The 23,477-nt window shown below is 48.1% G+C and overlaps 1 protein-coding gene across 1 annotated transcript in view; it reads right to left on the reverse strand.

Moving 5' to 3' along the window:
* Positions 1–8,930: 8,930 nt before the first annotated feature.
* Positions 8,931–23,477, reverse strand: part of RASSF3 (Ras association domain family member 3) — a 66,817-nt gene continuing 52,270 nt past the window's right edge. Inside the window, exons 2-5 of the mRNA XM_035002224.1 lie at positions 18,470–18,577; positions 15,986–16,214; positions 14,268–14,377; positions 8,931–11,650 (exon numbers count right to left, since the gene is read on the reverse strand). Coding sequence (XP_034858115.1) covers positions 11,501–11,650; positions 14,268–14,377; positions 15,986–16,214; positions 18,470–18,577 — 597 coding nt within the window. The 3' untranslated portion in view covers positions 8,931–11,500. The remainder of the gene's footprint in view (positions 11,651–14,267; positions 14,378–15,985; positions 16,215–18,469; positions 18,578–23,477) is intronic.

Here is a 23,477-nt window from a genome sequence, read left to right on the forward strand (position 1 = left end):
TCTCCTTTCTCTCTCGGGTAACTGGAGGAGACCTGCTGCCGTATTACGCGGTCCTATTCTAACCAAGCAGTCCTAAGGTTAGGTGTCTGTGGTGGGGATCCGAGGCTTCCTGCAAATGACCAGCCCCAACCTGCCAGCCAGCCATGTGAGCAAGCCAGCTCCGCAGCAGATCCTCCAGCCCCAGTCAAGACTTAGGGTGCTGACCAGGCTGCAGTCTTCTGAACTACAATCTCCCGAAGAGAAGCCCAAGCCAGAACCATCCAGCCAAGCTGCTTCCCAAACTCCTGACCCACAGAAACCATGTGATATAATAAACGTTTAAGCTGATTCTGAAGTCATTTGTTACACAGCAATATAGGACTAATATAATGACAAAACTAGTTTACCAAGAAAGAAACTGAGGCGAGCCTTTTGCCAAAACCTATTCAACTGTAGGTCCCCTAGACAGGGCAGAGCTGTGTAGTGGGAGAAGCTCACCTTATTTCCAAAGTGGGCAAGAGTTTTACGTGTATTATATACATGAAGAATATAAACAAACACTGGCTCCCAGCTATGGTTCCAAAACCAAGTAGAAGCTTCTTTGTTGGAATGGTTGCTTAAATGTTCTCAGCACATGGTGGAAGATACTTTAATGGACTCTTGGCTGGCGGGCTCCAGGCCATACCCTGTCTTCTCTCCGGCGCCGCTCCGTACCTCACCGATCGCAGAGGCTGGCGAGGGGGAGGCCGTGCTGCGCGGGGAGCGAACGGCTCTTTCCACTGCCGCAGCCGTGCGCGTCTGGACTGGGTTTGGGCAGCCCCCTGCTGTCCAAAACGAGAGCATCACTCCCGACTCCCTGGCCTCGTCCCAATGCTAGCCAAGTAGCTCAGAAGCGCAATGCACGCTGTTCCTGCTTAAGTCCGAGGACTGGCTCCTTTGCACACGTTTCTTCCCCCGAAGCCCCATCCACCAGCACCTCCCAGATCGGGTGAGCAGCAGCTTCATTAGGCCAGAGACCAACGTGGCAACTGGGATTCTTGTAGCAAACCCTGTCATGTCACGGTAGCCTTCAACCTTTGGCTCTTCATTTCCGGAAAATGAAGCCGGGGGTACCAAGTCCGGTCCTCAGTGCAGCGTCGGAGAACAAAAACGAGGCCTCGGGCATCCCGCCCTGTGCGGTGCCGCGGGAGGCCCTAGCGAAGCTCCGCCAGGGCTGAACACTGCGTGGCTTCGCGGTCGGCCTGCGGAAGAACACCTGCCTGTCTCAAAGCTGCCCACCGGCTGTTTCCAGACAGGACTATGAAGCGCTAAGCCCTGCAGATGTTGTGCCCTGCAGCTGGGAGAGCTACGAAGGGAGCTGCAGATATGGTCCAGTCCCCAAGGAGATTCCTATTGGTGGGCGGAGGGGAAGCATTCGCATGCCCGACCACACTGCCTAGAAACAAGGGTGAAGGCCCCAGGCTGCGCCTACGTGTGGCCCTCTGGTCTGGGTATCTCAGCATCACTCCCACCTGTCTCAGTGCGGGACAGCACAGGTATCCCTAGTCCCAGCTGCCCTGAGCACTGTGGCTCAATTTTGTCCAGGAAGACAGACAACACTCTGCCATGTATTCATGGGGGGAGTGCAAGGGAAGGCACTGGAAGTTGATTTATTGGTCTGCCAATCGCCCTGGAATCTTGAGTGTTTTTGCTTAGTTTTGCTTTAAACTGTTGCTTTTCCTAAGCAAGGGTTTAAAAAAACAAAACAAGGGCGCCTGGGTGGCTCAGTCGTTAAGCGTCTGCCTTCGGCTCAGGTCATGATCCCAGGGTCCTGGGATCGAGCCCCGCATCGGGCTCCCTGCTCGGTGGGAAGCCTGCTTCTCCCTCTCCCACTCCCCCTGCTGGTGTTCCTTGCTCTCGCTGTCTCTCTGTCAAATAAATAAATTAAAAAAAAATCTTTAAAAAAAATAATAAAAAATAAAAAAGCAAAACAAAAAGTGTTTCTGCTTGGGAAAATGTCCCTTCTGGAAACTGCACTCCAGGTGATGCCTCTAGATGAATTTTAGTGTCAACAGGAGAAGTAAGCATCTCAGCCAAGTGGTAAAGCGGCCACTAATTAACACCACTTTAGGAACAAGAACTTGGGAAATACCACCACCTTACAGGATACTTGGCTCTACAGTGGACAAAGTACCTTCACATTCGTCACTGTACTTGGTCCTCACATCAGCCCTGGGAGGTAAGCAAACAAGTGATACTCTCTCCACCTCACAGGGGCAAACGGTTTGTTCCAGAGCAGGTGCCACACCGTAAATGTTAACTGTGCCCTTGCCGAAGGCGAACTCTTAACTTAGAGACAGTTACTTAGCCCTCAAGTTCTTCTCTCATAATGGAGGAAAAACAGCAAGAGTGTCGCTGATACAACATACTGCCAAATGGGGGGCGCCTGAGTGGCTCAGTCGGTTAAGCGACTGCCTTTGGCTCAGGTCATGATCCTGGAGTCCCAGGATCGAGTCCCACATCGGGCTCCCTGCTCGGTGGGGAGCCTGCTTCTCCCTCTGACCCTCCCCCCTCTCATGTGCTCTCTCTCTCATTCTGTCTCAAATAAATAAATAAAAGCTTTAAAAAAAAAAAACATACTGCCAAATGGACTTCAGGAACCAGCCCCCATTGTGTAGAGAATGTTCACGCAAGTTACGGAATCTGCGAGGCACCTCCTCCTGACCCTTCACTTCCAGAAGGAAGCCTTCTCCGACCTTGTAAACGCTCATAATACTCTGCACGTTCCCATCACAACACTTACCAGTGCGTATTCCACGTGGACTCTGGTTTCCATGAAGTGAGGGGCCATGAGGTTCTTTCCCACCATAATCCACCCAGTACCTAACAGCTTCAGGGCAATTTGTAGACACATGCTGAATGAACACTTCGTGTTCTACTCAAGTTTCTTTTTCTGCAAAGAACAGAACTAATATAAAGTGAAAGGTTAAAAAAAACAGGTGGCTATAAGAACACATATCACAGAATCCAACGGTAAACCACATTGATTCATTTTTTTTTTTTGGAACTTGTTTTCAGTAAGCTCTACATCCAACGTGGGGTTTGAACTCACAACCCCAAGATCCAGAGTCGTATGTTCTAGAGCCAGCCAGGTGCCCCAGATGGACTCACTTTTCAAATATAATTACAGTTAACTCCAAGCTGTTGACTGGGAAAGGAAAAAAGGGAGGGAGTCAGGGAGGAGGAAGGAAGAAAGGAGGGGGGAAGAGAGGGAGAGAGAGGGATGGCAGTGGGAGTAAGGAGGGAGGGAAGGACCTTAATCATAATTCATTTTAATAAGCGTAAACTCTACCGTACCTCCAATAATATGAAAGTAAATTTAAATGGCGTTAGAATATCATTGATCATAAGCATTAAATTGACATTCAGATCATTGCTGAGGAACCGAGATGCTGGCAACAGTAGCAACATTGGCAGTTGTCACTTGGCAGGCATTTCAGAAACGAGGCTGAATTAGGAATGTGTAGAATTGTGGTTTTTTTGCACACATTAACAGTAATTTTTAAGCAACCATTTCAATGCAAGGACCTAAAATATGAACCTCCTGAGTACATCTGTACAATCCGTAGCGATGTCACCTCTCTCACTCCTGATATTGGTAACTTGCACCTTTGCTTTCTCTCCTGAGCAGTCCGGTCAGAGGATTATTAATTCTGCTCAGCTTCTCGAAGAACTGGCCTTTGCTTTCATTGGTTTTCTGTTTTCTATTTCATTAAGTACCACTCTTTAGTACTTCCTTTCACCTGCTGACTTTAGGTTTGCTTTTCTTCTTCTAGTTCTTAGGGTGGAAGCTGAGATCTATGTGGGCCCTTTCATCTTTCCTAACAGACACTTAGTGCTATAAATTTCCCTGTTTCTACCCTTGATCCCATTGTGGAAATGGGCACATGAGTCCAGAGCGCATGCAGACACAGAGGATTCTTTACTGAGGGAAGAGGGGAACCCGAGCATGTGACAGCTACAATATGCCCGGTAGGTTCTGAATTCACTCTCCATTTCGCAGAGGCCACAGAGCCTCTCCCTTGCTCCCCTCTGCCCCGTTCTCCTGCTTTCTCTGCACTCTCTCTCCCCCACTAACACAAGGCCCTCGAGGTCTAGGAGTACCCATTGCTGAATAACTACAATGCCTGTGCTGCTTTACTTTAAAATTTTGAGAAAGTCTAACTGAACAGCAGCCTGTATCAGTCTAAGATCCAACTAGCCGTGGGCAGGGGCACAGGGTCGTACTACATGTAAAACTCCTCTCCAGGGCTAAGGACTGCATGCAGGTCAGGGAGCCTCTTTGCAGACTGGCCATTACTCTCCATGTAAAATTCGTTTGTTTAAACAGATACCATGTGATTTCACATGTGTGGAATCCAAAAAAATAAATGGCAGAAACAGATCCATAAATAGAGAGCGCTGACATTTGCGAGAGGGGAGGAAGACGGGGGTGGGTTGGGCAAAATGCGTGAAGGGGAGCGGGAGATACAGGCTGCCAGTTTTGGAATGAATACGTCCGGGGAGGAAAGAGACAGCACAGGGAATACAGTTACTGGTACTCTCGCAGCCTTCTATGGTGACAGCGGAGCTATGCTCGTGGGGAGCACAGTGGAATGCACAGGGTTGGTGAATCACTACGTTGCGCACCCGAAACTAATGTGACACTGTGTCAACTGCAGTAAAAAATGGTGTTTTTTAAAAAGCATGAGAGGGATGCCTGTTGCCCACGCATGTATCTCTTCAGCCTCCGAAACCCTCTGAAGATGATCTGCAGTTAGTATTTGAACAAGTACGGGGCGCTGGTCAAAATGGCAGATTCTCCAAACCCCGTACTGAAGATACAGATTCAGCTTTGGGGTGGGACGCAGAAAAATCTGCCTTTTTAAAATTACTACTTCCAGGGATGCGGAGAAAGGGGAACCCCCTTACACTGGTGGTGGGAATGCAAGCTGGTGCATCCACTCTGGAAAGCAGTATGGAGGTTCCTCAAAAACTTAAAAATAGAGCTACCCTATGACTCAGCAATTGCACTACTGGGTATTTACCCCAAGGATACAAATGCAGGGATCCGAAGGGGCACATGCACCCCAATGTTTATAGCAGCAACGCCCACAATAGCCAAACTGTGGAAAGAGCCCAGATGTCCATCAACAGATGAATGGATAAAGAAGATGTGGTATATTTATGCAGTGGAATATTATGCAGCCATCAAAAGGAATGAAATCTAGCCATTTACAACGATGTGGATAGAACTAGAGAGTATTATGCTAAGCGAAGTCAGTCAGAGAATTATCATATGATCTCACTCATATGTGGAATTTAAGAAACAAGACAGAGGATCATAGGGAAAGGGAGGGAAAAATAAAACAAGGCGAAATCAGAGACGGAGACAAACCATAAGAGACTCTTAATCATAGGAAACAAACTGAGGGATGCTGGAGGGGAGGTGTGGGGGGGGATGGGGTAACTGGGTGATGGGCACGAAGGAGGGAATGTGATGTAATGAGCACTGGGTGTTATATAGGACTGCTGATTCACTGACCTCTACCTCTGAAACTAATAATACAGTGTATGTTAATTGAATTTAAATTAAGAATTTTTTAAATAAAATTAGCACCTCCAGTACGTCTGGAGGCAGTCCGTGACTAGCACGGGAACCTCATTTTGTTTTGAAAGCTCTTCCAACAGACCTTGAACTGCCCCTTCCCAAGCACCAGCTTCGTAAGAAGTACTTTCCGTGAGGCCTACTGTGCCTCCACTCCATTGCCTTCAGTACAAAAGAACAAAGTTGTATAAAGCAAGCTGGGGGCCGTGGGCACAGGGTGACACAGGGAACAGAAACTTTGTTCCTGGCCTCACTCACCCCTACACCCTAGCTGGTTGTCTTCCTTGAAGTGCACTCCCATCGCCGACACACAAACTGCCAATGAGAAAGTTTACCCAGAAGAAAGGCAATGGAACTTGGACCGTCCTGAAGTCCCCGAGGACGGGGCCGCCCGTGTATTCTCCGACAAGGGTCTATTATTGATAAGGCATTAGACGGTACGCCCGGCTGCCTAGAAGTCACGGACTCTGAACACATTCCTTGAGAGGTAACACATGCAAGAACAAACATTTGAAGTTTGCCATTTTGAAAAAAATCTGAAGAGCCCATTTATAGCTCAGTATAACATATCGGAGTTTAAGCCGAAGCCTTCCTACCAGCCATAGCAGTAATTCAAGGATTCTAGCGTCCTGCTCCAGAATTCCTAAAATTTAAGCAAATCTTACTGCACTTGAAAATCAGAAAGCCCTCGGGGCGCCTGTGTGGTGGCCCAGTCAGTTAAGCTTCCAACTCTTGGTTTCAGCTCTGGTCATGGTCTCAGGGCCATAAGAGCGAGCCCTGCGTCAAGCTCTGCACTCAGCAGAGTCTGCTTGAGACTCTCTCGCTCCCTCTGCACCCACCTCTCTCTAAAAAAAAAAAATAATAATAATAAAAGAAAGAGAGAGAAAAGAAAATCAGGAAGCCCTTGAGAGCAAAGCCCCCTGGCACTCTACTTCAGAGAAAAGGAACTGCACGGGATTTCATTAATCCCTCTTGCCAATTAAGGGTGGCAAAAACAAGGGGAGGTTGCAAACACCCCCCAATCTGGACTACTTAAGAGCCAGATGCAGTAAAGGTAAGACTCATTTAGAAAGACTGAAAGGAACTATTCTGGTTGAAGTAACTCCCTTCCAAAAAACAAAGCCAAAACCCCAAATGCTTGTGAAGTACACAAAGAGCCCTGAGTGTTCTGCTGTTTGTGTGTAAACATGTAAAAATGCCAATATTCACATTTCCAAGAGGGGAAGGAGAGAGGCGCTTTTGGGGTTCAGCTGCTGCCAAGTCCTGCCTCAGCCAAACACGAGTCACATGTGTCTTTGGAAATTGTTATTTAAGATCAAAAGGGTCTGTCCTCTACCCTGCCATTCTCACCTTGCAGGATTATAGGGAAAGGTCTGCCAAAAAAACAAAATGAAACCAAAAAGCACCAACCAAAAAAAAAAGCACCGCTGCCGATGACATTTCATCTAAAAGTTATTTAATGCTGCCCACCCCCCTCCAGCTACCCCATTTCCTCCCCTAATCCTCGTACAAAGCTGCTCTTTTGCACACCTAATTACGCAAGCGGTTATTCACACCAGACAAGTGTGCACTTTAAAGACTTCCAATACTTGGTCTCCTGCGTTCCTCTGGAGAGGCTCATCCTTGATGGGGGAGGAAAGCTCCAGCCTTGGCAACCGGGAACTTTGAATTCTCCCTGAAGCTACTCTTCCTTCGGGTGGTTCCAGGGAATTCTCGTATTAACTGCAGTGAGAACACTGGCCTGGCTGGCGGCCCTGTCGGCCCTGTCAGTCTCTCCAGCACAAGAGAACCTGCAGAATGAAAATACAGGTAGATGGTTCACTACTACATCCCTTACAATCACTTCAATGGGGTGCTAAATGAACAACACAAAAGGCTGACAGAGCACTCAGACATCAAAGCTGTCCTTCCATTTCCCACAAATCCCAGGTGCACCCGGAGGCTTGCTTTCAGGTGAGCTGCCCATTACTGGTAACAGAAGGGGCTTTTCATTGGCACTTGAACTGGAGAACTGGACAGAGCTTCCAGGGGAGCGGAGGGGCAGGGCAGCTCCGCGGCCAGGACCTGGCTCAGCCGCTCTCTCAGAGTGGCCGCGGGCAAGCTGCGGGACCTCAGTGCCTTCCTCATCTGTAAAATGGGGATGCTGACAATACCTACCTCACAGGCGAGAAAATGAGTTAATACATATTAAGGTTTTTGGAGTAATGCTCGGCACATTGTAAACACTTTGAATTTGCTATTATAGTATAGAGACTTCCCCCCCCACCACCTTTTAAGATTTTACTTATTTGGGAGAGAGTGTGAGAGAGCAGGCACTGGGGGGAGGGGCAGAAGGAGAGGGAGAAGCAGACTCCCCGCTGAGTAGAGATGTGGGACTGAGATCATGACCTGAAGGCAGATGCTTAACCGACTGAGCCACCCAGATGCCCCTCCCCTTTCTTTCTAACACAGAAGGCAGGCAGGATACCATTCTTGAGGATTTTGCAAAATACAAAAATTTGAACAAGTTCTCAATCAGTGACAAATTTTGACAAAAAGCCTAGGGCAGGAAGCTAACGCCCTTTAAGGGATAAAAATTCCAAAAACCTCCCCCTGCACCTTGGGTAGTAACCCAGGCTGAACTCCCAAACTAGAGTCCATTGGCTATTTCATAAAAGAGATCTATACAAAACCATCATTTTCTATCATAATACTTTCACTTCTAAAACAGCTATGGTACTTGCAATGTTCTCCCCTCACCCATGGGTACAGCTTTGCTATTTCACCACCGCCCCTAGGGGGCAGTGCAGCAGTAAAAGCGCTTGCCTAGATCAGGCACGGAGGGGGGCGCACCGCTGCTGGGCCCCAAACCCTCCCCATTCCCACCAACCCGCGGGGGGCAGTCATGCTGACCAAAAAATACACTTTAACGTTGCAAGTGATCTGTTTCAAGGACAGGAGACTTAAAAGCAGGAAGGGAAGGTGCAGGGAGAGGATTCTGAAAGAACGGATGATCCCCTCCAGTTTCGGTAGGGGCCACAGGGCGTCCACTTTAAATTAACTCTTTGTTAACGTGCTTTATACACTTTTGAATGCATGTATATTTCACAGTTAAAACAATTGTTTTAGGAATGTATGGTATGGGCAGACCTCGGCGGTTTTCTTCCCCAGGCGATAAGACAAAGGAAAAGCAACATTTGGGAGAACAAATGTGCCCCACTCAAACCTAGTAAATCACTGCGTTCCAGCACGTGTCCTCATGGGTCTGCAAAAGCAGCTCGTCCCACTCCTGTGACCTTTTACCTGGCATATTATCATAAATAAAAACACATGAACAAACACCAACTAACAACTTCGATTTTTAATAATGGAAACAATTTGCCATTCCAGAAACAACTGCAGGGAAGAAAAATCTTCCCTATAAAAATAAACTCATCAAAATTATAAATATTATAACTTTTTTACTTCTGCGATTCAAAATGCTCCCCTGCAATACCACCTCCTTCATTTTAACAACATTCCGGTACCATCACATACTGAAGAGAAAACAGTATTACAGCAAAGCTTAGTTTAATTTAACCTAAGAATTAGTACAATGATTTTTAAAAATCTTTGGCCATCGTGGCCTTTCTTCTTTTATGCATGAAAAATGCTGCTGCAGGAACCAGTGTTTGGGAGAGAACGTCAGTATTCCAAGAACGAAGTACTGACAGAATTTCAATACAGCAAGTTTTCCAAATTGCAACTCGTAGTGCGCACGACAACGAGCGAGGTGCTGGGTACTACAGAGGACGATGCCTATTTTAGACAATCTACTTCAAGTAAAAAAAAAAAAAAAATTCACAGATAACCATCAGCTACTACTTTAGGTTCTAACAGTGTCTTATTCTGAGAAACAAATGCTTCACAAAATATAAGCTTACTGGGTGGGCAATTAAAAGACCAGGTGGCTGATAACAGTATACTCAAACCCAAGCCACAGTCTGAACAGTAAAACCAGTATAAAAATCATGAAGGCATTCCCTGAACAATAAAGGTAAAGTACTGGATGACGTCACTAAAACCTCATCGATGCACTAAAAAAAAGTTACATGCAAAATTAAACAAGATGTGCCACACATATTTTATAGCTAGTTCTACTTTTTTTTTTCCAACTCTCCTTAAAAAGCTTAGGAAGATAGGATTGTCTCAGTAACCAGTAACCGTGCACAGCAGATCACCACGGACACCTGCCTCCAACAAGATGGGTGCTCTCTGAAAAGTCAGAAGTGCCACCAAGAGGGGAACAGAAATGCAATTTTTAAAAGGCACAGTTCACTTAAGAGGCAAAGAAATGAAGCACCTTGGAATTTCAAAAAGAATCCATTAGGTGTCACCAAAGTGTTGACAATTCCTTGGGAATTTATAAACAAAATATATCTAGACTAAAAATAGATCATAAGGCCCCTTCAGAACCACAGCTTTCCTATTGTTTTCGGATTGACTGCTGCAAAAAATGAGGTTATTTAACCTGCTTTAAGGAAGGCTTCTATTGCACATGCCTTTCTTTGGTTGGTAGGAACATGCACTTTTGTTAAAGCATTTCCAGAAAGATCCCCTCTTGTGTGGTCAGCTCGTGGGCGGCGGGGCGGGGGCGGGGGAGTCCTCCCTTTCTGGCCACCTTCCTCCTCAGAGTCAAGTACTCCTTTTGGAAGGAGGATCTGATGGCCCTGGGTCTATAATCCACATCCCCATTCTACCTTATATAAAAACATTGCAATTTGTAAGAGAAAGGCAGAGGGAGAAGAGGGGAGAGTGGAGGTGGAAAAGGGGAAGGGGAGGAAAAAGGGAAAACAGGTAAAGAAGGGGAGTGATTGTCACAAAAGTAGGCAGTGAGCTCTCTACCTGACAAATCACCCAGCTAACAGGAAAACTGCCACCCCCTACCCAGTCTCCTTTCCACTCAGAAGACAGCCGGGCTGGGGGAGACCAGGGCCGTAACGTAAGCCATAGGTCAAGGAGTTAGCCGTAGGTCATTGCCCCACTGCCCGGAGAAGCCAACGCCCCGCCTTGCACGGGGACCAGTCCCCAGAGAGGGCAGCCCCCGCAGCAGGACTCCCACCCCACCCCCATCTGGGCCTGCGAGGTCCACCTGCCGGGACGTCCCAGTTCCTCCCTTTGGTCTAGCTCCTACTTGCTCTGGCTCTGTTCCCACATCTTACTCCAGCAAATCAGTCAATACCACAATGGGTTTAACATCTCAAAACCGAATGCTTTCATGTGGTCTATAACCAAATACACCTTTCTCCCCGACCATCAACCCCTCACCCAAACCGCATTCCCGCAGAGCTCCCCACTTCCACTGGTGCCTTCCTCCACACTTGCTCTTCACGTCCTCTGTCCAACTCCTAACCAAACCCTTCACAAATGCCCCCGAGTTCCTAGCTTCCGGTGCCTTTCAATTCACATGCATCGCTTCTGACATTTAAAAACAAAACAAAAAATGGACAGGTAGTTTCAACATAGGACAAGTATTCAGATAGATTCCTTGTTAAGCTTTTAAAAAAAAATCATTTGCACATCCTTAAGCTTAACTTCATCAACACATAATTAACTAAAACAAGGTAAGGAATAAAAATAAACCAAACAAAACCCAGAGTCATGCTTCCAAGCCGTCTAGGCTGCTCCAGATGAGAGCACAGATTCACAGCTTGCCGAGGTGACCCCGCACGGCTGTTAGACCGAGCGGCAGAATCCCGGGCAGGAGAGGCCGAAGGCGCGGGGCGCTGCGTGACCAGGTGGCGGGAACTAGATCTCGGGATCGAGGGCGGAGGCCCCAGCGTCTCGGGGCGCGAAGCCAGCCCTCCACCGAGACGCCGGCTGCCGGCTCGGCCGCGGCTCCGCGCCCCTCCTTCCTGAGCGGCAGGGAGCCGGCGCCTAACGGGGTTTCCACACCTCACTGAGGGCCTCCTCCAGCTTCTGCCGGTAGGCCGCGTAGCGCCGCCTCAGGCTCTGCAGCTGCTCGTCCTCCTCCTTGTCCAAGATGCGCAAGAAATTCTGTAGTTCTGGAAGGCTGAAGGCTTCCCACTGCGCGAGGACACAAGAAGAAAAGTGCCAGGTGCTGAAGTCAGAATGTAGGCATGCTGGCCGGGAGCACGTGGGGGGGGCGCCCCTCCCCCCGCCCCCCCCCCCAGGGCACCCAGGCCCACCCTCTCCTCTGCCTGCCTCCCGCAGCTCCCCACGGCAGCTCTCACTGGGGCCAAAGACCTCAGGGCCCTAGGCGCACTAGACACCTTCACTGCTGACCCGGCCCCTCTCCACCGGACCACTGAGCGTCAGAGCCCACTGCCCTCGCCCTCTCCCTGCAGTCACCACCATCACGGCCGCCACCTTTCACCTCCCCCAGTCTTACCAGCTCCTAAGCAGCTCTCCAACTGGCCTGCTCTTCTCTACTACCTCTGCTGCCCCCTATGTATTCACCATCCTCTTCTCCAGCCCCGGGAGAACCTCACCCTTCTCCGTGACCTCCTCACTCTACTCTTCTGTTCCATCTGTTCCCCCAGCAGCCAGGCTGAATATGAATACTCTTCCTAAAATGCAAATCTAGGCATGCCCCTCCCCTGCTAGAATCCTTCAGTGGCTTCCCCTGGTTGTTCCTGCTAAGTCTGAAAGACCCTGGCCCCTCTGGCTCCCCTCGTTCTCACACTGTCCCACCCATTACATTACCACGTTCTCCACTATGCCTGGCAAACTCCTACTCAACCTTCAAGTCTCAGCTTAAACGCCACTTCCTCAAAGAAGTCTTCCATGATTTCCTTCCTCCCTTCCTTCCCACCCAGGACGATGTCTATTAGAAGCTCTCACTGAGCAATGGTAGCCCTGATCACAAAAGATTTAAACAGTCGGACAGTTACTTGCTCGGCATCCCCCTCACCTACACTTGACCTACACTGCAGCTGCTGTGCTTCCATCCAGGCTCTGCAAGTGGTCTCCCCACAGCACCTGGTAACCTAGTCGGCACAAAGTAAACATCTGTGCGGTTTAAGAAAAATTTTTTAATTGATCAGTAAAGGTCAAGAAAGGTACTTGACATCACCAGGGAGGGTTTTTGTTTGTTTGTTTTTCTAACGACACATCCTCCCCTTCCAAAAGGGGGCCCTGGGTCCTGGGCTGAGAATCACTGCCTTAAACAGGAACAATTTCTTTCTTTCTTTCTTTTTTTTCCTAAAGATTTATTTATTAGAGAGAGAGAGAGTGAGCGTGCACACCCACACAAGCAGAGGGTGAGGGAGAGGGAGAGAATCCCAAGCAGACTCCCGCTGAGTGTGGAGCATTGAGCCCTCTGCCCACCGGGCTCAATCTCACAACCCAGAAACCGTGACCTGAGCCGAAATCAAGAGTCGGATGCTCAACGGACTGAGCCCCCCAGGTGCCCCAGGTACAATTTCTGACGGGGAAGTCCCAGGGTGTGGGGAGGGAAAAGACCAGAGATAACCTAATACAAGTAGAAAAGATGGAATAAAACCACCAAGTAGGCACAATGGTAGAAGGCTTTCTGGAGAACTCTGCCCTGGTTATTAAGAAAAATAAGAAACATGGAGTAGGAGAAAAAAACTTTCTACATCAGAATGTTCCATTAATTAAAACAGCCCTGTCTTCCTAAAACTCCCCAAATCAAGCTCCAACTTACAGATAAAACAATTTACAAGGCATGTTTATGTGTATTTTTAATTTGTGACTCAAAATCACCTTTTAATAAAGTCTTTAGTCCCACTTTACAGAATTCAAAACTGAGGGCTGAAAAGACTGGAAGATTTACCCAAGGTCATGCTCCTAAGCTAACAAGAGGACCAGCAGGAAGCAGAGTACTAGTTTCCTAACTTTTAACCTGAAACTATTTTCACTGCATCACACAATGTTTTACACAGACAATTCATGCCATTTCCTGTCTGGGCAGACGACAGAGACCCCGGGCTTGCAAGATTTACTCAAGTGTCGTTTTAAAGTTGGCGTTTGATCTAGAAGGACAGTACAAAGTGCGTTTTTCCTTCAACTGAACTGACCTAAATTCAATCCTCCCTGGAGAGAAAATGGCAAATGATGCATATACAAACATAATTTCTAAATCACTTTGCCAAGAGGAAAAAAAAGATTCTAGAAAGTTACAGATCTTTCGTGGTAAAGAAACTGCACTTTTTTTTTTTCCCTGACATTTCATTTTTTGATTGCATTTCCTTTTATTTCTCTTTAAACGAAAGAGCCTGGAGATGTTAGCAGCAAACATATGGAGAGTATCGACTTTCATAGTTTAGCTGGATTAGGGTAATTTGGAGGCAAGAGTGAAAAGGGCTCTTTGGGTGGGAGGGAGATCTCTTACTTGGGCTCTTCCCACCTCTGAAAATTATAAACCAAGAGAATACTTAAAAATATATATGTATATTGATATGTGTATATATATATATATACACACACATATCAATCATAGGCTAACTTTGGGTTCATTTCTGTCAATTCAAAAACACCTGTCCTCCAGACCAGCTCCCCCCTCTCCCCCCCAAGAGATACAGACAGACAGCTGGACGGGCACTCGCTGGTTCTCTCTCCTCCTGCCCACCCCCTGGCGGGAATAAAGTCACTAGATTCAAGCAGTAAAACAGGGCGAGGTGCTCTCTACAGTGTAAAGCAAGAATGAACAATCACTTACCTCTCCGATTTCGTGTTCACGAAGAACAAAACTCAGTGTGTCTGTTCTGGGCCCAGCCACCAAACGCAGGTAGAGTGGATGCTCGCGGTCTGAGAGCTTACAGGCGTAGACTGCGTAAGCAAACAGGCAGCCCGTTGGAGTATTTCGTCGTCCCCTGGACCGTACACCCCGCTTTCCAGCCCCTCCTCCAGATCAAAGCAACAGCCCCCCTCACCCAGCCACCGAGTCACCGTCCTCCTGCCCCTCTCACCGTGAACAGCCTGCGGCGGAATTAAATCTACGCTACCTCCGTTCTAACTGCACAATACACACTGTGCCTCGATTACAAAGGAAATCATCCTCCAGAATGAATCTAAATGGGCATTAGTTAGTCCCAGGATGGGCCTGTAATTCATTCTGCTCCTCCTTTCAGAAAGCAAGAAAGTACACTTACAAAAGCATCTGCAACCCCTTTAAGAAACAGTAAAAATATACCAAGCAAAGGACACAAAATCAGAGCGAATCTGTCTATAGATTAACTTAGGATTGTGAGCAGCTACAAACAAGCCAAGCAGTCCGAAGGCGGGCTCGGCTGGCGGCAGACACAGCCGTGTGTGTCTCCTGAGAGCGAGACAGACACACACACGCACGCACACGCACGCACGGTCCCAGCACCGCCTGCCGCAATGAATGGGTCCGCCGGCCCACGCCGCTAGCACCGTCCGCCCGCGCAGCTCCAGCCCAGCGGGCAGGCACCGAAGCATCGTAGGAGATGGAAACCCCACGCTGCTGAGCCCAGGGCCTCCTGAGGGTAGGAACCTTGGCCTGTCCCTCTTCGTATTCTGCAGGGCCCAGCCCATGGTTTGGGCTCAAAAAAATGTATGCACGCTCAGCAACTAGCTGCGTTTCAGCCCCAAACAACTGAAGGATATTTCTAGCATGTCCAGTTACTATATCCTCCTCCGCTGCTGCTGTGGGCTCTACCCCCAACAGTTTAAGTAGCTGACCGTCCACACAGCTATACCATTTTCAAATGAGCACTTGGTGACTCACAGAATCACGGTCATCCACCCCTGGTCATCAATTGCTGCTCCACTACCTGACTACCATATTCAGTTTCATGCAGTTACTTAATACCCTCTTCCTACCCGCTGAATGTGGGTATTAAGTTCACACAGGCAGCCCGCAGAGGAGAATGCCATCCACCCACTGTATGTGCCTCTGGGGTCCGGGGGGCCACATGCACCAGGGTCATAGCCAGTGAGGCGAGCTCAGGAAACACAAGACACCAGTAAGTCTGAAACGTGCAGTAACACACACGTGCCTCCCCGTCCTCCAAGTCTCCGAGGACGCGAGTCCCCCAAACCACCCCACGTGCGGACGCACATCAAATGTGGAATGTGCTAATGAAACCGTCAAGCACAGAGGCATCCTTTTCTGTTCTGAAGAACATTAAAATTAAGGCTTAAAAAAAAAAAAATTCAAAGCTATCCCCCCGTGCACACATCACAAACTCCTCCACAATGCCCATCACGTGTGGGTGCCTCGCAGCTCCTCAGACCCACAACCGTCTGACTCAAGAACAGGAAAGCCAGGGATTAAAGGTGTAAGCCAGGATCACCACAGCTTCCAGAATCTGTCCCTGGGCTCTGAGACACACACACCCAGCCGTGTTCCTGCTGCTCCTGAGGACAGACAGAAAAGCAGAGACCATTTTCATCTCAGGCCTGGCAGCATACCTTGGTCTTCCCTATGACAACGCTTATAAAGTGCAAACTTGGCAGGGCTCTCGGTCACGAGAAACTTCTTGAGCAGGGCCTCGATCACTTCCCCGACGGTGTTCGTGCTGCTGATGTGCAGCGTATTCATACAGCCGTTGCTACTGGGAGCGAGCTTTCCAGAAGTCTGGGGGGGTCTGCAGAGCTCCATCTGGACTTTAATGAAGCCAGTGTAAATCCCATTTGAATTCTGAAGCAGGAAGAAAAGCACACGGTTAGAGAGAAGGCGAGACCCTCTTTCTCTTGTTCTGTGCTTTTACCGCTCTGTGACAGAGCTTCACTGAAGATCGGCCCTGAGGAAAGGATCTCAGGGGGAGGTTACCACCACGCCGGCGACGTGCTTCCAGAGCCAGGGTCTGTAGGGCAGATGTGGCGACAGAAGCCTCCTCGTGCTGTGGGGACTGCGGTCCGAGACGGACGCCTCTGAAGCCGACATCTGAGAGGTCAGGGCCCACTGGAGAGGTTACGGTCCAGCAGAGCAGAGGCCAGCCAAATCCCAAGACGCACGCGTGAGTGGGGGACATGCCGGGGCCAACGGCTCAAAGGAAACATCTGCAGCTGGTGACCAGCTACTACACAGAAAAGGAAGGTGGCGGGGCGCCTGGCGGGCTCAGTCGGTTACGCGTCTGCCTTTGGCTCAGGTCATGATCTCAGGGACCTGGGATCGAGCCCCTGCATCAGGCTCCCTGCTCATCAGAGAATCTGCTTCTCCCCCCCTCTGCCCCTCCCCCCTACTCATGCTTGCACGTGCGTGCTCTCTACCTCTCTCGGTAAATAAAATCTTAAAAAATAAGAAAGAAAAGGAAGGTCTCTGGGGACTTGGGAACACCTAAACAAGCCTGGAGGGGACAGTACACAAACAAGCCATCTCATTCCTAGCGGCTATGGCGGTAGGTCCTAGATTATCAATTTCACCGAAACGTCTGGACACAGCACATACCCCACACAGCGCGTGACGACGCACCTCGGGTGCCTCAAGCAGCAAGAGTGCAAAACCAGTTGAAGCTACGATGTGAACTATGGTCATTATAAGCACTTGTCTTTTTTGTCTTAACGTGGTGTTTATAACTCCTTCTGTATACTATCTTTTACCCATTTTATTGAGGTATGCTTCTTATACAAATAAACTGCACATATTTAATACACACAACTTGCTGAGTTTAGCACTTGTCTTAACTGATGGTAGACTTACTATTTCTTAGTTACCAAAAATAGTAATAATGGTCTGATCTTCACTTTTTCTTTTTACATCCAGTATATTTAGAAAAAAATGTATTCTAATGTTTTATTAAAACAAAGCCTCAGGTGTTATACAGAAATGACAGTTAAATTAAAACATTAAAAAACCTCCTTTTTGGTCCATTATTTTTCTTCCTTTCCGCAAGATCAATTTACAATACGGATTCACTTGTTCATTCTTGTGGAAAGTATTATACAACTCTTCAAATTTCTATTTTTGCAACAAGATGGAAACTTGCATGTTTTCATCTCCATGGGGGAGGGAAGAAGAACCCATGACAAGTGAAGTATTTCTCCTTTGATGAAAAGTGCATTTGAAACAATTATCACTGTTGGAGTAATGAAGAATAATCTTGGGATCCTGTGTCCCGCTTCCCCCCTTTTGGGGGAGTCCCACTGGGGAGGGATCCTTTATCATAAGGGCTTATATGTAACGCTCCTCCCCAAAGGCCACAGAATTCAGTAGGGCCTGTTCTAAACCAGCCACCCTGTCCTCTACTGAACTGTCAGTTCACAGTCAATAGCCTGAGAGGCAGAAGTCCAAGGGCCCTGGAAACGGGTACTAAGGGCTGGCAGGTGCCTTGAGGAAAGTCACCAAATGTTGAGGACGAGCAGAGACGCCAGTCCAGTTTGAGGCCCATGAATACTCTGGCTCTGTTGCTGGCTCTCCTTCTGTTGTCACTAAGCCCTGTGCCGCCTTCCTCCTACATCCTCACCCCCCACTGAGCTTCAATGTTTGCTACCACACTGCAGAAGCCTGAAACAACGTGTGGGAGGCTATTACATTCGCCATCTTTCATGACAACCAGCCCAGAGAAATCTTAGCTCAATTATTTTCTAAACCATGGGCATGAAATCCTTTTCCTGACACTTCCATACTTATTTGCACAAGATAAAACTGATCTACGCCTTATTAGAATTTGAGGTACCAAATGGCAATGGCAATACTCAATGCTAAAAATCCTTCGGACGGTCAAAAAAACTTTTACAATAAAACTTTAAAGTATTAACTGATGGTGCGATAAAGCTACTTTAAAATTTAGCTTCAATCTGAGAGCTGCAGAAATACTCTATTGTCCTGCATACCTTGAACATTAAACTTCTGCAAATGCTATTCAGAGATTTTAAAACATACAGACGGTCATACCAAGAGTCTGTATTTGTCTTTTGACATGTGTCAGCACAAACAGGACTATGGGTGCTTACCAAGGTCATCTTCAACTTGTCTGTGACTGCTAGGTTGTATTTATGAACTTTCTCTTTGATTTCCTCTTTGCTGAGGTAATTGTGGGTCTCCTTCTCTTTCTCCACATCCTAGAAGAAAAACAAGCCATGGTACACATGAACAAGCACAGAAAAAAATGCAGATAAGCCAGGATTCTTTTTACATTCCACACAAGAACTCTGGAGCACTTCACCTTGACATACACACCCAGGCACTGACACACATGCCCTCTCACTTTCAGATCTCAGGGTCACCCACCAAACATGGCTTTCATTCCTTCAGACTAAGTCCTCCTGAGGGCTATATCGAATAAAACTAACCCATCAGCAGCTAAAAGCCACACTTCACTTAGTATTATCTTGTAAAACGGTCTTTGCTAAATTTCCCTTCTGCACAAACACCATTCTCTAAGAGTACTTGCAAGACTGGCCATTTCCATTTTAAACAGTATTTACGGACACATACCAAACACTCCTCTTTAGCACGTTCTATGAACTTTATGGTCTTTACAGCTTCACCATATTCACAAAGCAAAAAGTAATGGTTAATTAGTAATATCAACTGGCAATCAATGACCTACTTATACACAACTACCAGAGGGTGATTTACCTTCCAAACAAATCCTCCTGTCAAGATACAAGTAGCCAGATTTCCCCTACCCACCCACTCTCACCGTCCCCAACCCCTCCAATCTCACCCCAGCTCTGACTCTCCACACCGTGGACAGGACGGTATTAGTTGAACCCTCTTACCACTGAAGGATTCGCCAATGGTTTACTATCTAAAGAGCTCAACCAACACATGACATTATGCAATGGCTATGCAATTACAGACGGCCGAACCCCAGTGTGCTGGGACCCCATGAAGCCAACTATCCAAGACACCTGCCTTGTGTTGTGTTTAATTCTCCCAACGACCTACCCAAGCAGACGTTATTCCAGTTTCTAAAGGAGATCAAGTTCTAAGTAAATTCACCTGCCAGTAAAAACTTAGATGTTCCGTGGCAGTGGTGCTTGGACCCAAAGCCTACCAACCCTCAGTAACTCCAGTTCCTGAGACCTCTCCGGGGGTGTGTGGCTTGTGCGGGGACAACCCAACTAGGTTAACAGACCAAACTCCATTTTAACCGGGTCCTCTATGTTGTTTCCACTAACACAAACAGGTCCCCACTGTTCCCGTGTGGGTGTCTGAAGACTTAAAGAAAGGCTACATGAGCACAGGTAACCCTGAGTAGCAGCTCAAAGGATGAAGGGTCCTAACTGTCTTCAAGTCAAAAAGAGGAAGAGCAGCTAATATGGACTGATTTATCCCCCACAATAAAAGGTCTGAAAAGGTGTCTCTTTTCAGGCCATCCTCACAGCCGGAGGCTGCCCAAGCCGGCCTCGGTCCTCATATTCTCACGGGGAGCCAGTGCTCGGAGGCGCATGGGGTGGCGACCAAAGAACTTGCAGGAACACTTTAATAAAGAACATAAAAGGGCTCTAGGGGCAGCCTGGGGGGCTCAGCCGGTCAGGTGTCTGACTCCTGACTTCAGCTCAGGTCATGATCTCGGGGTTGTGGACCGAGCTTCCCGCTCAGAGCAGAGTCCACTTGTCCCTCTCCCTCTGCCCCTCCCCCCGCCTGAGCGCACATGTGTGCTCTCTCAATCAAAAAGTTTTTTAAAAATCTAAAAAAAAACAACAAAAAAAAAAACATAAAATGGCTCTTGATCCATTCAGCTGTCAAGTTTTTTGAATTCAGAGCCTGAATATAGGGGTATGCTGACTATAAAGTAGGTCAGTAACTTCCCAAGTTCAGCCGCATCGGAGTGAAGTCGGACGGGTCCCTGTTGGTAATGCTGGAGAAACAGAGACCGCCTCCTCGTTCCCCAGCGGGAGGAGTGAGCCTCAAAGTCTCTTGGGGGGCATTCTGTCTGCCAACATAAAACCCCAAAGCAATCCTATTTTTGGTGTCAATGGTTAGGAAAGGGGGAAAAAAAAAAAGCTGTAGATTAAAATAACTTTTCAGAAGCTTCAGTGACGATTTCTAAGGAAAATCAGAACACACATTGCACCTCTCTGCTTGCCCGGCTCTTTCCCATCCACAATTTGCTGGCCACAGGCCACGGCTGACAAAGATAATGAGGCTTTGTTCCGACGTTCATTTTTCAGTACAGACTGTCCAAAGACTCTCCAAAGCAAATACTAAGAAGTGGGCGGTAAGAGGTCCCCACTTCACAAGTGTGAGATGTGGCCCCGGGAGGGCACGAGGGCGCTGTGACAAGGAAGCCCAGTTCCAGCAAGGCCAGGGCTCTGACCCAGCATCTGTTGCCCACTGATTCCGTGCCCTCAGCTCACTGACCTGAGTCCACTCCCTCACTTCCTATCAAATCAAAGGGACCAGAGTGAATCATCTCGAAGGTGCTTCCTAGCCTAACAGGACAATTTTGCAAAATCTGCTGCAGCTCTCACTGGTGTGGCCTATGGAGCAAGATGGTTCCATTTAAGAAATCAAGGCAACCAAAGGCCCACCATTAAACATGTACAAAATAATTTTTAAAAAAAATGTATAAAATGGGGGCGCCTGGGTGGCTCAGTTAAGCGTCCAACTCTTGATTATGGCCCAGGTGATTATGGCTCAGGTCGTAATCTCAGGGTCTTGAGATCAAGCCCCACCTCCCTCAGCGTGGAGCGTGAATAAGATACTCTCTCTCCCTCTCCCTCTGCTCCTCTCCCACACCCCACTCTCTATCTAAAATAAATTACTGTTTAAAAATGAACAAAATAGCTAACTGCACAAATACTGTAGCATATATCCACCCTAGGGGCTTACTGCCTGAATGAGAGATGAGAAGCCTAAGAATGAAAAAGAGAAGGGATAAAGAGAGTGATTAAGAGCAAAGAGGCAGGGTCAAATCAATTTGGTGAGTTCCTTTTTTTTCTTTAAGAATTTATTTTTAAGCAGTTTCTACACCTGGCGTGGGGCTCAAACTCACAACCCTGAGATCAAGAGTAGTATCCTGACTGAGCCAGCCAGGTGCCCCTAGTGAGTTCTTAATTGCAGATTCTTAGCTAAGCACCCATCATCCCTAGGCCTCCTCATGTCAGCATTCCCAGAAGCTTGGGGAAGATCGAAGGACCTAGCTGGTCTGGAAAGAGAAACTTACCCTGGATCACCCACACAGGCATAACTGAGACATGCTCGCGTAACCACTATCCTTCCTTCTCAGAGATTAAAAACCAAGGAAACCATAACGAGCAGTAACAGGAAAGAGGTGGCCCCAAGGACCTCCAAGATCCTTTCAAGGTAGAACACCCTGTGATTAAAGGATCAACTGGAAAATAGATCCCAGAGAAGCAGTGAACACCTAAAAGGCTGGGACCCTGATTTCTTTTAGTTCAGATATAACCGACATATAACACTGTATTTGTTTGAAGTGGACTGCAAAAGGATTTGACATATGTATATACTGCAAAACGATGACCACAAGTTAACAGGCGTCATCAACTCACATGATTACATTTTTTTTTTCCTGTGATGAGAACTTGTAAGATCTCCTCTCTTATGTGAAGTTTACTGACCTAGCGATTGCACACCTCGGCCACAGACCAAGGGCGGCTCTCCGAGCAAATATTGACGGAGCTTCTGCTGTGTGCCAGGCCCTCGCCGGAGCACGGGGACGTCAGGAACCACACCTCCACCATCACGGCGCTTACTGTCCGGCACAGGCTGAGTAGCAGTGAGGAAGCGCAAGGGGAAAAAAGCTTCCGAAATGGTAACTCATCAACTTCTGGGTGGAGGAGTCTGGAAGCAGGGGGAAAGGCACAGAAATCACAAGCTCAGGCCCCGGAGCGGAGAACACTGGTTTCTTTTAGTATCAGAACTGGAGGAAGTCTCTGGAGCTGGAAAACTTCCAAATCTTTACCCCTTTAAAAGAGAACACCCCTCTTTCCTCTCCCATAGGGAAGAATCCTCCTGCCCTTCCTCTGAATGCAATGCCTTTGGGAAGATGGCCTTAGGAGGAGAAAAAACATGCAATCCAGAAGGGAGAGAGGAGGTACAAGGGTGCAAAAGGTGAACATAAGGAGGGGTTTTTCAAAACCTGTGTGGCAAGCGCACACACAGAAAACTGAGAAAACAGTACAGACATTAACCCTGACCTGCACTGGCAAGGACAGGAAACGCATGGGGCGCAGCCGTCTGAGCGCAGCCTTAGAGTTCCCGCAGCGCCCCTGGCCGCCTGTGTGAGCAGCCGCAGGTCCTCCCTTTTATTTATAAGCCACTCTTCTTTTAGTCTCCCAACCCTCCAGAATCTCCTTTCTCCCACGGAAAATGATAAACCCTAGCCTCTCCTCCCGTGTCTGCACCCAGCAAGCCCCGAGGCTGCTCTGGAGTTTGCCTGCTTCCTGGGTGGGGTCACCAGGAACTCCCCCCGACAGGGCCCCGCCCCGCCGCTCGCCCCCCGCAGGGCCGTTTCAGGGGAAATCCAGACCGCCCTGTACAACTCTGGGCCAAGGGTCTGAGAACCTTCTTGCTAACTTCTCTGTAACTCGAAATGTTATCTCAACTTAACATTTTAAGTTAAAAATCTAACGAGGACGACAAGATAAAGCGCCCAGGAGGACCGGCTCCCGCTCCACTGTGGGCGGGGGGCACATGGCTACTGCTGGGGCACCAATGAGTCTCAATCCCAGCTCTGCCCGTCCTAGCTGTGTGACCAAAGGCAAGCGATTTAACCTCTCCGAGTCTGTTTCCCATCTCTGTAGAATGTGCAAACCAGGGCGCCTGGGTGGCTCAGTTGGTTAAGCCACTGCCTTCGGCTCAGGTCATGATCCTGGAGTCCCGGGATCAAGTCCCACATCGGGCTCCCTGCTCGGCGGGGAGTCTGCTTCTCCCTCTGACCCTCCCCCTTCTCATGCTCTATCTCATTCTCTCTCTCAAATAAATAAATAAACTTTTTTTTAAAAAATTTTAAAAAAAAAGAATGCACAAACCAACCATACTGCTTTA

This window comes from Mirounga leonina, unplaced genomic scaffold, assembly GCF_011800145.1.
Source record: "Mirounga leonina isolate KUSES-001 unplaced genomic scaffold, KU_Mleo_1.0 Mir_126, whole genome shotgun sequence".
Classification (NCBI taxonomy): Eukaryota; Metazoa; Chordata; class Mammalia; order Carnivora; family Phocidae; genus Mirounga; species Mirounga leonina.